General features: G+C 40.6%; 1 protein-coding gene across 1 annotated transcript in view; it reads right to left on the bottom strand.

Annotated features, from left to right (window-relative positions):
* LOC122922773 (complement factor H-like) overlaps positions 1 to 16,260 on the bottom strand; it is a 243,167-nt gene that overhangs the window by 151,445 nt on the left and 75,462 nt on the right. Inside the window, exons 5-6 of the mRNA XM_044273498.1 lie at positions 14,222 to 14,410; positions 6,853 to 7,026 (exon numbers count right to left, since the gene is read on the bottom strand). Of these exons, the coding sequence (XP_044129433.1) occupies positions 6,853 to 7,026; positions 14,222 to 14,410 (363 nt within the window). The remainder of the gene's footprint in view (positions 1 to 6,852; positions 7,027 to 14,221; positions 14,411 to 16,260) is intronic.

The following is a 16,260-nucleotide window of genomic DNA, read 5'->3' as shown; positions in this document are numbered from 1 at the left end:
ACCTGGGCGAGAAAGCTGTGACATTAGTGCAGCGTTTGGTGAAATGAAATTAACAGAAATGGGGGATGCCCAGGAAACAACTGCATGCTTGCCGCAGGGGTGCTGACCGGAATAGTGGTACGGTGTAGACAAATTGTGCATGAACAAGGGGTGACAGAAATGAAATACTGGTGACTTGTATGAGAAAACAGTGACATGGTGCAGCATTTGGTGAAATGAATTGAACCGGTACAGGGGACAACCGTGAGGCCCCGGCTGCACTGTATGGATGACTCGCAATTTAACGGGCAAAAACGTGACCCCCAGTGAACCTGAGTAAAGCCGGAAAAATAGAACCGAAATGCTCCAAATCCAGAACTGATGGCAACGAAAAACTCCCAGAAATTCAGCGACTCGCAGGCAACTCTCCAGACACTCCACAAGCGACCTCCTCTCTCAAAAGCTCAGACCTCAATGATGCAGGAGCCAGGTAAGGGGAGTGCCCTAAATAGGCTGGAGGCGGACCTCAGCCCCTCCCACAAATCCAGGCAATCTGCCTTAATACGTGTCCAATGTCTCCTAGTTCTAGCAGACACCAATTACAGACACATGCCAGACATATTAGGGTGTTGTAGGGATAGTTTAGGGATATATTTAGTTAGGTAGATTTAATTCCTAGATAGAAAAGGCAAGGTTTTTTTTATCATAGAAAGAAAGCATAGGGTCCGAGTTATACAGTGTGTATGCTTTACAGCGGGGGTAAGGCAACTGCTGGCAAGTGAAAAACGTCATATAATGTATAATGTAATGCAATCAGCAAAATCCTGCAGTTCCTGCAGAAACTTCATTTTTTCAGGCACCTTGGTGAGCATGGCATGCTATATGCCTGCTTGCTTACGTAATGACAGGCATATGAATAGCATCAAACAAGCTTTTAGACCCTCACTATCAAAGCAAAATGGGGCAATGTTTTCCTGTTACATAAAGGGAGGCAATATTGCTGTCTTACCAGGATACACTGTGTATACAGTTTGCCTCAGCTCTTGGCGAACAAACACCTGCTGCCTGTGTGTCTGAATCAGGAGCATTTCTCTGACCCTCCCGTCTCCCACCTCTCACCATCTCTGCGACCACAAACCGCAGCCATTTCAGTCCCTAGGACTTGACAGGGTAGACTAGTGCAAATATGTAAACGGATCATACATAGAGTGTGCCTTTTCTCTGGCACATACCCTATTCTCTGACCCCATGGACTTCTGGGTAGACAGATTGGAACAATGACCATACCTGGCTCAATTTGCTCTTACTTTATTGTGTTCTTCTCAAGAAGGCCAATAAGTGCTACGTTAGGCCTTTTATGTGGCAATGGTTGGTGCGGTCGTAGATGTCTGGGTCTTAACTGCATGACCTTCAGGAGGAGAAGGACATTGAGAATAGGCTAGTGGCTAAAAATACTTCAAGTCCACCTGCATGGGGACATCACTTGGCAAAAAAATCATGACCCAAAAAAGAAATGGACAGCTGCTTTATTGAAACAGCAATTGAGACTTGAGAAAGGAGTCTTATGAACCCCAGAACGCTTTGTCTATCGATAGAAGTTCCAATAAAATACTGATTTTGCACCAAGTGATGTCCCTATACAGGTGGACTTGAAGTTCTTTCATCCACCAACCTATTCTCAATTTTATTGTCTTATCCAGCCTTCAGTAGGTTCTCAGACAGGGTTTTCAGTGTGACAGTTGGCATCGTCACACCCAACCAGACAAAGTAGTTGTCTGCAAGTGTACAAGACATCACATTTGTAAAAAGGAGTCATGGATAACTGAGAATTTTCACTGAGGCCGATGAATAGATCTGCTATGGCTGACAGTGATTATTTATCATTGGCTCGATTATACCACTGCTGCTGTCTGCCTACAATCATGTTCCATATTGCATAGCTGCTGCTGTTGCCACAACTGTTATTCCCCTGACTGTCACTACCAGGGGCCCCATGCCACTACTATGGGCCCCATAGTAAGAATTTAAATTTGGCCCTCATGCTCGTTCCTAGTATCTCCCACTATGCGCCCTGGTTCCTCTCACTACCCTCCCTAACTTCTCCCCTGCCCCACCTCATGCAGCAGTATTTTGTTCTACAAAATGGCAGTACTCATGTCGGAACCCAACAGACCCATTATAGTGAATGGGTTCTGGCGGTGTTCAGCATATTTTGACATGAATCTGGGGCATTACTAGTGGTGGATTATAATAGGGTCATTTGGGGGGTGGGGGCAGAGGAGGACATGGGGCAGTGTGGTAGCAAATCAGTTCGGGGGGGGGGGGGGCAGATTATTAAATGGGACAAATCACTTCATTTGGGGCAAATTACTCCATGGGGCAGTGTGGGGGCAAATCACTTCAGGGGGTGCAGTGTGGGGCAAATTATTTCATGGGAGTGCAGTGTGGGGGCAAATGATTTAATGGGAGTGTAGTGTGAGGGCAAATTATTTCATGGTAGTGCAGTGTGGGGGCAAATTACTATATGGGGGTAGTGTGAAGGAAATTACTCTATGGTGGCAGTGAGGGGGAAATTACTATATGGGGCAGTGTGGGGGAAATTACTATATGGGGGGCAGTGTGGGGGAAATTACTATATGGGGGCAGTGTGGGGGAAATTACTATATGGGGGTAGTGTGGGGGTGTTTCTATTAGGGGAAATTATTTTTGGGGACACTATACAGGCATTAATACCTGGAGCACAATATAGGGTGTTATTACTGGGGGCACTCTAGGGGACATTATAATTGCTGTAGACACTATAGGGACCTTTGGGGTAATTTATCAAACTGGTGTATAGTAGAACTGTGTTAGTTACCCATAGCAACAGATTTCACCTTTCATTTTTCACAGCTCCTTTGGAAAATAAAAGGTGGAATCTGATCGATTGCTATGGGCACCTAAGCCAGTTGTACTTTACACCAGTTTGATAAATGACCCGAATTATGAGAAAATTAATGTGTCTGTGTAACAAACTCTGTAGAGACGAAATGCGGCTGAAAGAATTTGTCATGGTGGTCTGGGTCAAACGGAGAAGAGAAAAGAGAAGATCTACATGACAGGAGATGTCACTGGATGTAACAGGTATGTGGTGTTGTATTCCCCTATATGTAGAGCTGTGTCTCATCTTCTCCTCCAAGTCTTTTTTTAAAATCATAATCTTATGTATTTAATATTTGGCAACTAAAATTTTAATTTGTCACCTGCAGTCCTATGTAACAAAGAACAGTGATAACTTTCTGTGTGCAGATAATGTAGTAGATGTTCCATGCAGTCCTATGTAACACCCCACAGAACACAATAGTTCACTTTGTTATGTGGGGTGTTACATAGGACTACAGGTAACATCTATGAAATAAAAAAATCACGCATGTTTGGTACCCAAACCCGAACTTCTTCACAGAAGTTCGGGTCTGAGATCAGTGTTCTGTAGATTGTATTATTTTCCCTAACATGGTTATAAGGGAAAATAATAGCATTCTGAATACAGAATGCATAGTAAAATAGCGCTGGAGGGGTTAAAAATATATATATATATATATATTTAACTCACCTTAGTCCACTTGTTTGCGTAGCCCGGCATCTCCTTCTATCTCCTTTGCTGAACAGGACCTGGGGTGAGCATTAATTACATGAACAGGACCTGTGATGACGTCACTCCGGTCATCACATGTTCCATCACATGTTCCATCACCATGGTAAAAGATCATGTGACGGACCATGTGATGACCAGAGTGACGTCATCACAGGTCCTGTTCATGTAATTAATGCTCACCCCAGGTCCTGTTCAGCAAAGGAGACAGAAGGAGATGTCGGGCTACGCGAACAAGTGGACTAAGGTGAGTTAAATATTTTTAATTTCTTTTTTAACCCCTCCAGCACTATTTGACTATGCATTCTATATTCAGAATGCTATTATTTTCCCTTATAACCATGTTATAAGGGAAAATAATAATGATCGGGTCTCCATCCCGATCGTCACCTAGCAACCGTGCATGAAACTCGCACCGCATCCGCACTTGCTTGCGGATGCTTGCGATTTTCACGCAACCCCATTCATTTCTATGGGGCCTGCGTTACGTGAAAAACACACAACATAGAGCATGCTGCGATTTTCAAGCAACGCATAAGTGATGCGTGAAAATCACCACTCATGTGAACAGCCCCATAGCAATGAATGGGTCGGTATTCAGTGCGGGTGCAATGCGTTCACCTCACGCATCGCATCCGCGCAGAATATTCGCCCGTGTGAAAGGGGCCTTAGAGTTAACATATATTATTGACATGCACATTAGCATTGGTTGGAAATAATAAAAAGTTTTGGTTCCTGTTATTGACAGTTTACATTTGTTTTAATCCAAAGCCTGGTGAGTGAAGGTTGCCATTAATTACACTATCAAAAATAATTATCGATTTGATGCACTTCATATTATATGATTGTATGTGTCTCAGTTTTAACAATATCGTATATTTAACTCTGTAGTGCTAGTCACGTTGATTGCCTGGAAACTGTATCTTTTTTGGAAGAAAACCCACTGAAAAAAAGACTTCATCAAAAAAAGCTGTTCTCTACATCCAGTCTAAATTTGCCTCTTCTAAACAGAAATACTTCACTACTCTCATCTTTTCCACAACCCCAAACAATTGTTAAGTACCTTTAGCTCTATACTCTATCCCCCCAGTGCCCCATCTCCACTGAAGACTTTTCTCATATTTCAAGCATAAAATTGACAAAATCTTACAGGGCCTCAACCAAGAATTCCGGTAATCCCCCTATGCAACTACTCGGCACTCTTCCCACTTTACCACCAACACTAAATGATAAGATTTCCACACTAAGGCTTATTTACACACCCAGATGAGCAGCTCAATGTCAGGAAGAAAGCGTCCTTCTCACAGTCAGCTGCCCGCTCAGTGGAGGTGAAGCGCTGCATTTACATTCAGCGATCACCTCCACAGTATGAGAACGAGTGATTGCTGCATTGTTTCTGGTTTCTGTGTCTTCAATCAAGCGGCAACTGGGGGGTTCAAAGCTGGGGGGGAGGGGGTTGGTTGCTGGGGGCGGCACAATAAATGCATTTTTATAAACTTCCCTCATCTCTAAATACGGGTTAAAAAATATATAAAAATAGAGTTAATGCATTATTGCTTTTTCTGTAACAATTCTAATTCTTGCAACAATATGTTAGGTCTGATGCAGTACTTTGTTCACTTACATTCACTAACACAGGTATAAACAGGGGCAGACTGGGAACCTAAAGTGGCTAGCTGCCATTAACAAACAACTTGGCGAGAAGTCCCTCATTCTCTCAAAGTTAGTTTTCCCTCTTCAAATTTCCTAAAATCGACCTAATTGTATCTCTATATTCACTATCATTTCCCTATCACACTACATTAGTGGCTTGTTTCTGTAATAGCTTTTTGTCAGACGCTGCCACGAGACACCCTTTCAGGTCACAAGGTAAAGACAGAATGGCAATTCTTTTTCGGCAAGGTCCTGTCTGCCTACTGCCCCCTGACTGTCTGAGTCAGGCTGTCTCTCAAAGTAACTAATACAAATGTTCCTTCTGACCTGGGTACGTCTTTTTTATGTGCTGTATATTTTTAAAATTTCACTTTTATTTATTTATTATTTAAAACAACCATTTTGACATTATAGACACTTAGAAAATTCTCAGTGGTATGCTGGCTGGTTACTGGTTTGCTTGGATATCATCTACTATCTGTATTCCTTTCCAGAAAAAGACTGAGGATTGGTGTGTGGCAATGACCTCGGCTGACATATACGCTCCGGCTGGTAGTCACAATTATACCCTCCTTGTACCATAGGCTCTCATCTGAGCTCCTGCTATTTTTAAATTCTGGAGGTTGGTATGTTTTCTTGACTATCAGCTGTTCGAGCGCTCCTGCCGATGGTCAGAGCCTACACTCCTTGGTGCAGCGTACGGGCGAAGATGAGACCGAGGTATGACGCAGAGAGAAGGCGAACCTGGGAAGATGGTAAGCCTGGTAGGATTGGAGAAAGGCAGTGAAGACAGAGGTGGGATAATCGTACAAGAAGCGACCTGATTGATTGCATAGAAAAACATCATCAGACACCGAACCATTATAACATGGTTCCCACCCCCCAAACAGAAATACCAGCTTTCCCCCTGAAGACGCTGGGTGTCCAGCGAAACATGTCGGGACGCAAGGTGAATGTGTGTTAATTTTTTGAATCAGTGGTAGCAGGCAGGGAGCTCTGAAAAGGAGTGTAGGCTCTGACCATAAAAAAGATGTACCCAGGTCAGAAGGGCCATTTGTATTAGTTACTTTAAAAGTTAAACGTCTATATGTGCTGTGAGGTCCTATATATGTTGTATATTACTGAGGCTGTCTCTCGGCCTCTAAGCCAGGCATGCACAACCTGTGGCCCTCCAGCTGTTGCAAAACTACAACTCCCATCATTCCCGGACAGCCTACAGCTATCAGCCTACAGAATGGCATGGTGGGAGTTGTAGTTTTACAACAGCTGGAGGGCCACAGGTTGAGCATCCCTGCTCTAAGCCAATCAGGGCAAGTCCCCAACTTCCTTCCAGTGCACTTTGATCCTCCATCTTCTACCTCCCTGATGGTTTTCCCAACCAATACTCACAGTAAAATGGTGCAGTGTGACATTTTTACACAAATCATCAAAAGCATTTTTTTTTTCATAACAAATCCAATTAGTTTAAAATCAATTCACTCATCTCCACTATATAAGTATCTTCACATTTGTATAGAGATGGCTTAAAGAAGGATATATTAAGTAAAGAAGAATTTTTTATATAGTCCAAAAACAAAGCTGTCACAAACCTTCACAAGAGGGTTTAGGAATCCAGTCATCTTTAGTGCATGTCGATTGTCCATTTTTATTTGCTTGAAATCCCATCTCACATGTAAATTGCATCACTTCATTATTTGAGTAGACTTGTTTTCTTGAATTTTGGACACTTCCATGATCTATAACTGGAACGCTGCACTGGATCACTGCAGAAAAATAAATTAATTATACAAAATATGGTTTTTACGCAGCAAAAGCAATTATTAGCATTTTATTAACTAGAGGTTTATGTGTTATATTTATGAGATACTCTATAACATTTTTTGCCTGCTTGTGGTCATTCTTTTTAGCCTGTTAATGCCACATGACACACTTTTACATCCTACTCCTACAAATTGATGTAGACGTACATCATGATGATAGCATAGACACACAAGCTGTAAAGCTGTAATATACAACCGGGCTTCTGCTGCAATAGGCAGGATCAGAGCTAAGCGTCATTTAAAAAGTTCTCCTTATTTATTTGTCAAGATGGAGCAATTCCAAGCTAGAGTGCAATATTGCATCACAAAAGCCATTCAAAGCCATAAAAAAAGTCAATTTAAAAGTTTTTGGTGATTGTTTACTTAAAGTGTAACTGTTTCATTTTTTATACCCTAATGGTATAGTACACCATGCTGTATAAATGCTTTTGTGCTTTAAAATTGAATCTTTTTCAGTTTTATGTCATAATAACACCCAGAAATGTGTGTTACTTTCACATTGAGCAGCCCCTTCCCACAGAATTGTCATGTCTCTGATATAAACAGGAGATGGGGAGATCACTGGGAGGAGGAGCACAGCCCAGACTGCCTGGGCTCGGGCAGAAAGTGGAGGGGGGGGGGGGTGCTTTAGATGCTGCTATCTCCTGAATGGTAGCAGCTGGAAACATGCAAGACCAGAATGAAAGCTAAAGTCCAAGCAACAGAGGAGAAATCACTGTTAGAAATCAAGTCGGGAATAATCACAGGTAAAACCTGCTTTTACTTTCACTTTAAGCTGCATTTACAGCATCCCGATTTCTATCAGTGATATCTTCCCCTGTACTGAACAGATTGCTGTCATTCTGGTATTGTCTGAAATATTGGAATGTCAGCTTTCAAACAATACAAACTTAAGATATGAGCAGCCAAAGCGGCCCCATCTCCCGATCAGTGTGGAGGAGAATGAGGAGCAGCTGCTATGTTGGGGAATACACACTGCTCCGGGGTAGTGGGAGAAGTTATCTGCATTCTGATTAGTCTTGTCTGTTTCTGGTTAGCTGTATGTGAGAGGATACACACTGCTCTGGGGTAGTGGGAGAGGTTATCTGCATTCTGATTGGTCTTGTCTGTCTCTGGTTAGCTGTATGTGAGAGGATACACACTGCTCCAGGGTAATGGGAGAAGTTATCTGCATTCTGGTTGGTCTTGTCTGTCTCTGGTTAGCTGTATGTGAGGATACACACTGCTGTTGGGTAGTGGGGGAAGTTATCTGCATTCTGATTGGTCCTGCTAGTTCATGTGAAGAGAGCAAGGAGTTATGGGAAGCGAGGGAAATATAGGATGACCTCAAGGACAGGGCAAATATCATCACAAGACCATCTTAGAAAGATGCTGAAATAGAGGCACAGATAAATAGGGTTGCTAAGGGCTGAACACAGATATCAGAAAGGTAAAATTAGCTGAAAAATAAAGATTCATGAATATCTGCCCTTCAGCATCACATATGTTAGGAATTTCATTTTTGGTAGTGAAATGGCAGTTACACTTTAACTCTTAGGCCTCTTTCACACGGGCGTCCCGGATTTGCTCCAGATGCGTCACGTGTGCATTGCGGGAAACCCACGCGAGTGCGCACACTATTTCGTTGCTCAGTTTTTCCGCACGAGTGCAATGCATTTTGCACGCGCGTGAGAAAAAACTGAATGTGGCACCCAGACCCTAACCCGGACTTCTTCACTGAAGTTCGGGTTTGGGTTTGGTGTTCGGTAGATTTTATTGTTTTCCTTTATAACATGGTTATAATGGAAAATAATAGCATTCTTTAATACAGATATAATGTCAATTGAGGGTTAAAAAAAAGAATACAAAACATAACTCACCTCCTCCACTTGATCGCGCAGCTGGCATAGTTTTCTTTCTTCTTCTTTCAGGACCTGTAAAAGGACCTTTGATCACGTAATTGCGCTCACCACGTGGTGAGCGTGGTAACAACAGCGCAGGTCCTGCTGAATGAACATAGAAGGTCATCAAAGGTCCTTTTGCAGGTCCTGAAAGAAGAAGAAAGAAGACGATGCCGGCTGTGTGATCAAGTGGATGAGGGGAGTACATATATTTTTTTTTAACAACCCTTCAAGGCACATTTTCCTAAGCATTCTGTATTAAGAATGCTATTATTTTCCCTTATAACAATGTTATAAGGGAAAATAATACAGTGAATAGACTTTAATGGGGTCCGGAGTTGCTCATCCCTATCATCTCCTAGCAACCATGCGTGAAAATCGCACTGCATCCACACTTGCATGCGGATGCTTGCGATTTTCACTCAGCCCCATTCATTTCTATGGGGTCTGCGTTGCGGGGAAAACGCAGAATATAGAACATGCTGTGATTTTCACACAACGCACAAGTGATGTGTAAAAATCACCACTCATTTGCACAGCCCCAAGTCTCGCACGTGCGCGGTGCGCTCTGTAGTAATGTGCTATACCATCTTCTGCTGCCGCTACTAGCCTGGTTTCAGCAGCGCAATGCGCATACTCGATACTTGGGGAATCGCGGCCGCACTGCAGGGTGTCACTCACAGGCAAGAGGGGACAATTAGGGGACGTGGTTACCTTGAATTGAAGTAAGGAGGGCGCACTATAGCTGGCTGGCACTATAGCACTGATGGAGAATAAAACTGCATATTTTTAACTTATGCAGCATCGGACAATAGTATGAAACATATGATTATTAACAGGCTGCAGGCTACTATGAGGTACTGCTGGCAGGTGTAGATGCATTTTTGAAGTGACAGGTTCCCTTTAACTACATAATTCAGTCACAGTAGTTGAGGAACTACCTGGTGCAACAGTCTTTTGCCCTGAAAGAGCTCTGTCAGTGTGGCATAAAAACATTTGCATATTTATCTTAATGATTTGATATTTATATACTGTAAATGTAATAAAATATAAAGGTAACATTTGAGAACAGATCACAAAGGTTTCTTTTTTAAACATTATATATATATATATATTTTTTTTTGTTGTCTTATTACTGTATGTATTTATGTACTGTTTTGTTCACACTACATTTGATGTGCACGTTCAGCATATAGAAATAGGTTTAACGGGTACCGCGCTAATTTGTAAAGCAGTATACAGGATCAAGAACCAGAAAGCAATGTGCCAAATTCGTATGATGCACAAACGAAAAATTCCAAATCCATAAACAATAATATACAATATATTGTATTTTATTGTATCTTGCTAAATGTATGTGTCATTAGAACTCATGTTGGCAATTTTAGTATTTATTTAGTATTTATTTTTTAAAACATATGTTGAAATATTTTGCCGGACAAACGGAAGTCCGTACTTGTTCCGGGGTCAATGACTGCTATATATGTGTTGACCTTTGGCGGCATTTGGATTACAGCCCCTGACGAAGCTAAGTGCGAAACCCGGGTCGGGTATTTTATATGCTTGTGAAAACTTGCCTTTTGTAAGTAGATTAAAGTATTCCTACTTTTAAATCCCGAGGGTATTGCACAATCTTTTTCTGTCCTTCATTAGGGTATTCCGGACTGTTTTCGGATCAGGCTTTTCGTGTGACTGTTACCACAAAGGGAGATTTCACCGTATATTGCAGGCGGACATCCATTCTTTCGCATGTGAACTGGGAGACGTAAGACAGTTGTCTTCATTTATGCGCAGCTGAATAGGTTGCCGAAAATCTTCGCATGGTTTATATGGAAGTGTGAGATCCGCCTGTATATTATTGTTTATGGATTTGGAATTTTTCGTTTGTGCATCATACGAATTTGGCACGTTGCTTTCTGGTTCTTGATCCTGTATACTGCTTTAAAAATTAGCGCGGTACCCGTTAAACCTATTTCTACTTTGTATTAAGGACTTTGAACCTGTCCTATTAAGGGCACCGCAGCTGACTGTCCATTGGTCCACACCCACCAATTTGTTTCTGTCTGTTACCACGTTCAGCATATACTCCATATACTCCAAGAGATTTCTTGGCATATACTTCCAATGAGTCCACTGACCCTTATCATAGATACCAACAGAGTATTCTTTTGGCATCTGAGGGGCATTTATATCAGGATTAACTTTTTTTTTTTACTTTATATGAAATCTTTTTTTTCTTTCAAACTAGCTGATCATTGCAAGTAAAAAAGCATACCATGCAGTGTATTTTTTTTCCGCATGAAAGCCTTTAGATGATTTATACTACTATATGGTATTTGTTGAACATATCCCAATAATATACATGTCCTTGTGAAAAGCATACATGTGGCACCTACTATATATATTTGATGATTATATAGGAAACTCCTCCATTCAAGTCCAACCCTCTTAGGGTAGACCAGCCATTTTAAAATTTGGTATTGTACTGTTTTATCTTCTGTTGAATTCTGTAAAAAAAAAAAAAATCTTTTCCCCACTATTTGGGCATAATTACAAGGATTCACCCTGTAAATAAACCTGATCTTATGGCCCAGTGCCCCTTATGGTCCAGTGCGTCTTATGGTCCAAAATATGGTAATATAAAAATTTTCACACATACTGTTAATACAATTTTTCTTTTGTTTCTTATGTTTTGCCACCTCAATCGTTTACAAACCTGAAATTGTACCTAAAAAGATCATAATAGAAAATTCATAAAGTGACCCATTATTTATGAGGCCTATGTGTATGTCAATTAGCACACTAGAGCCACAAATAAGATATTTAAAAAAAAAAAGACATTTAAAAAAATGAAATCTCCATTTTAAATGGTTAAAAAGGTTCCTGAATGTAATTTCAAATATATTGAGGGGTGCTCTGTTTAAAATGTAGTGATTTATGAGGCTGTTTCTAGTATATAGCCCTTTTAAAGGGAACATTGAATATGGTGTTTTAGATGCAGGCAACATGCTATAGAGCAGGAGAAGCAGAACATACTGATATATAGTTTTGTGGGAAAATAATTCAATATAATATGTATTTAATTCAATTAAATTCCTGATCATTCTAGACTCTGAAGTCAAAGAGGTGGTCCTATCAGCGATTGACAGCTATCTCTATGCACAGTTGTAGAGTAAAAGCTGTCAATCCCTTTTAATTGGACCGCCTCCTTGACCTCAAAACCTAGAGCAATAAATTAAATTAATAAAATACAAGTTTTACGTAATCCTTTCTCATAAAACTATATATCAATCTGCTCAGCTCTTCTTGCTCTATATATGCTGTCTGTACCTTACTTTGCATTTTCATGGTGAAAGGGTTCCTTTAAAGTCCCTTCAGACCTAAACTGGTCCTTAAAAAAGTAGGTTTTGGGAAATAATAAAAAAAAAAAAAAAAAGAAGAATGTTTACGCAATCATGCCAACATAAAGTAGACCTATGACAAGTGTTAGTTATTAGGCATTTTGTGTTGTATAACTATTCTTTGCAAGCAGAAAAAAGTCACATTTTGTACACTGCTACTTTCTCCAAATTGTAAATTTGGATGTCACAGTGTAGTTGCCGTATGTACTCGCTTTAGTAGCTTTCTGGCGTACTGGCTGCGGTGGGTTCCGTGTAGGCTGATTTTTATGGCCTACTGTACATGTAGTTGTGGCAGCCTGTGTGTGAACTGCTCCCCTGCCTGTTGTCTTGGTTCTGGTAGGGTTAACTTTCCCTGTTCTTTCTGGGTGTGTTAGCTAGGTGGTCAGATGACCTTGTTACCCTGCTATAACATCCTGTGTTCTGTGGGTTTGAGGTCAGTCTCTCTCCAGCTTTGTTGAGTGCAGGAGCTATGCACCTTACCTGGGGATATTCCATGTGCCTTGTCTGTGTCATCACCTAGTGAGACATCAAGGTCACCTTGCCCGGTAACATGTCTGTTCACCCATGGACTAACTCCGCATGGGGAACAGGCATCTGCTCTTGAGAACTTTCAGTGTAGCATAATTTTTTTTGTGGCATTCTCCATCTGGGCCTCCACATAATCCTGTCTCTGATCTCTATAGGTAGTTCTATCCTCCGCATGACTTTGTTTTTGCTCTGATATACATTGTCAGCTGTGACACCTAATAAAATAGGATGTGTCTTTCCAAATCATGTCCAATCAACTGAATTTGAGACAGGTGGACTCCAATCAAGGTGTAGAAACATCTAAAAAATGATTCAGGAAAATTTGGAGGCTCTCAAAGCAAAATTTCAAGTGTCATAGCAAAGGGTCTGAATACTTATGTCCATGCAAAATCATTTTTATAAAATTCATTTTTTTTTATTATCGGGTATTGTGTGCAAATGAATAAAGGGAAAACATTTTTTATTTTAGCACAAGGCGACAACATAACAAAATGTGAGCAGGGGAAATGGTCTGCAGACTTTCTGAATGCCTTATATATAAGGTTCAGCAAATTGACCTTTTGGATCATGGATTTGCAGTCGATTTGTTCAGAAATACTGAACAGAGAGGCAAAATTTGTTTCACCTGAAGACTTTGGTGAATGAATTCAGTATTCATTTCCACATCTTTAAAACCATTTCAGATTAGGAATCCGAAGTCGGGTTTGGTACCGGCTGGTACCTCAGTACTAAACCCGACTTCGGATTCCTAAGTTAAAATGTTTTTAAAGGTATAGAAATGAATGCCGAATGAATTCACCGAAATCTCAGAGGCAATAACTTTTAGTACTGTACAGAGAAAGAAAAAAATAAATAAAAGATTTTCATTTGAATTTTCATAATCCAGACACGCCTGTAATGTGAAGTAAAAGGCAGCATGGATGAATCCCCTGGATCTGGGATCATGAGAGACTTCAGTAACAAATTTCCAATGGATCAAGTGTCTTGGAATTTAGAATAAAACGTAACTTTAAAAGAACTCCCTGGTGTTCTCAGGGGATGCATTTTTTGCAGATCACGTTTCATCAAGTAAACGCATCCACCCAAGAACACCATGGAGTTCTTTTAATCATGTAAATAAAATTTACGTTTTATTCCGATCCTTTGAAAATTTGTTACTGAAGTCTGTACAGAAAAATGTCTCTATAATGAATGAATAGACTTCAAAGCTGTGATCTGAAGGTTGCTTCGCTCAAGCCTAGTTATATATATTAACAATAATGCATGATCAATAACTGTCATTATAATGTCTTAATATAATGTTTTTTATAACAGTATTTATCTTCTTACCTACACACGTTGGTGGTTCCGAATTCCATTTTCCTTCTGATGTACAAAAGATCTCAGGAGGTCCCTTCAGCTTAAGCTTTGGGTCTTTGCATTCAAATCTAATCACTTGACCAACAGAATACTCTTCATCATATGAAGTGGATATAACATTAATATTGTCTGTAGCATCAATTGGTGGACAGTTCCTAACTGCAAGAGACAAGAGAAAATGTTTAATTTCAAAGTTCCCACTGAAAAGCCATGATAGCTTTACACTAACATAACACAATAAATCCACAAGAATAAAAACATGTGTTTTTCCTCTTAGGGTAAGGCCATGCGCCATGTTTCCTGATGCAGTTTTGGAAGCCAAAACAAGGAATGCTTTAAAAAAAGGAGAAGTAATTTATGTCCTTAATACATTATCTCCTTTAGTAATCCACTACTGATTTTGGCTTCCAAAACCTACATCAGGAAATTGACTGATGTGGCTGAACCCTTAGGCCAGTCTCAGACAAGCAAGTCTGTCTGTCCATGCCTCTTCTGTTTATGTCCTACAGTCCTAAAGATCCTACAGAAGGAGTGCCAGTGGATATATAGATTAAAAACATGCAGTCCATATGGTCTAAATGAACAATTATCGTTTGGCTGTTTTTTATGAAACGGGTGCTCTCCCGCTCTCTTCCTCTTCCTTTCTTCATGCCCTTGCCATGTCCCTATATATTGCATATTGCCCACCTGGACACGACTATCAAATTAATCTTAGTGATTGTAAGTCTGGGGTCCACCTTTTTGGATCGGCTCCTCCTCCTTCTTCCGATTAACCAACTACCAGTGGTGACTTTATTTGTATTATGAATCCAGCCATCTTTATGAATTATTGGCTCGAAAATGATCCTATTTTATATATCATATAGCCGGAATGGGGTCTATCTTATAATTGTAGTTTTCCATGTAATGGCCAAAAAGAATGTTCTATCCGGTGGAACTAATTTGTTTTGACAATGATTGTCCAACCTTTATTATGCATAGAAATCTCGCCCCCCCCCCCCCCTTCTTTATCCCTCTCCAGCTCTCCTCTTCCCTGTTAGTATATAGTACATTATTTCCTCTCATATTATAGTGGCACTAAGTTATTCCCATTTAGATATCTTATAGAAAGGGAACATGATGTTGAAATTGTCGGTATATTGTAATACTGAGACACTGACTCAGCTGTGAATCGGATGTATAGCTGGATGTATGATATCTTGCGATTGGACCTCTGAATCGCATGGTGGAACGCATTTGCGATTCAGAATAACGTTTTGCGGAATGTGACTATGCACATCACTTCCGGTTTTCTACATCATATCCGGCCTTTGGAACACATTTACGTTCCAAATTGACGTCCACATGCTATATTAATGCCACATTCGTTTTTTTAAGTTACCTTTGTTTGAATTTAGACATACAGCTTTATGGGGATTGATCTAATTGGGGGACCATCGTTTGCACTATAGTTTGATCTAGGAATGTCTTTATATCATCCATAGGAGGGGGATAATGTTTTAAGGGGGAGTGACTTATTAGGGGTGGATCCTTTATAAGGCGCTGATTTTGATTTGGACTTGGGGACACCGGTCATCTATAGCTTTCATCTGGGCTCCTACTCCTGGAGGGTCTCGATTGAGGGACACAATATAGAAAATCTCTATTATGAGACACTGTTGCTGGAGCATCCTCCTCCTCTTCCCCTGACAAACTAGTCAGAATTCATACTGGTTGGGGAAACGTAACGTTGGGATCTGTGTTTTTTTCTTGTTTTCTTTATTTGTTATATTTATGTTCTCTGCTTAGTGTCATTTAGGGTAGGGCAATACAGGGTGAGCCAGGTTAGGCACGAGGACAGGGAGCCCCAACCTTTAAGGGGTGTCCCTGGGTTGAGTCCATTTAGGGGTATGGAGGGAAATATATAGGATAGTTTTTTTCTGGATATTATTTTTGAAAGTTTTACCACCATTACTATTGCCTCTGGACCTCCCTGGATTTCATCAGTGCTAAAGGATTACCCTATCGTC

The sequence above is a fragment of the Bufo gargarizans genome, unplaced genomic scaffold (assembly GCF_014858855.1).
Source record: "Bufo gargarizans isolate SCDJY-AF-19 unplaced genomic scaffold, ASM1485885v1 fragScaff_scaffold_697_pilon:::fragment_2:::debris, whole genome shotgun sequence".
Taxonomy (NCBI): domain Eukaryota; kingdom Metazoa; phylum Chordata; class Amphibia; order Anura; family Bufonidae; genus Bufo; species Bufo gargarizans.
This window is presented reverse-complemented; position numbering and strand designations above follow the sequence as displayed.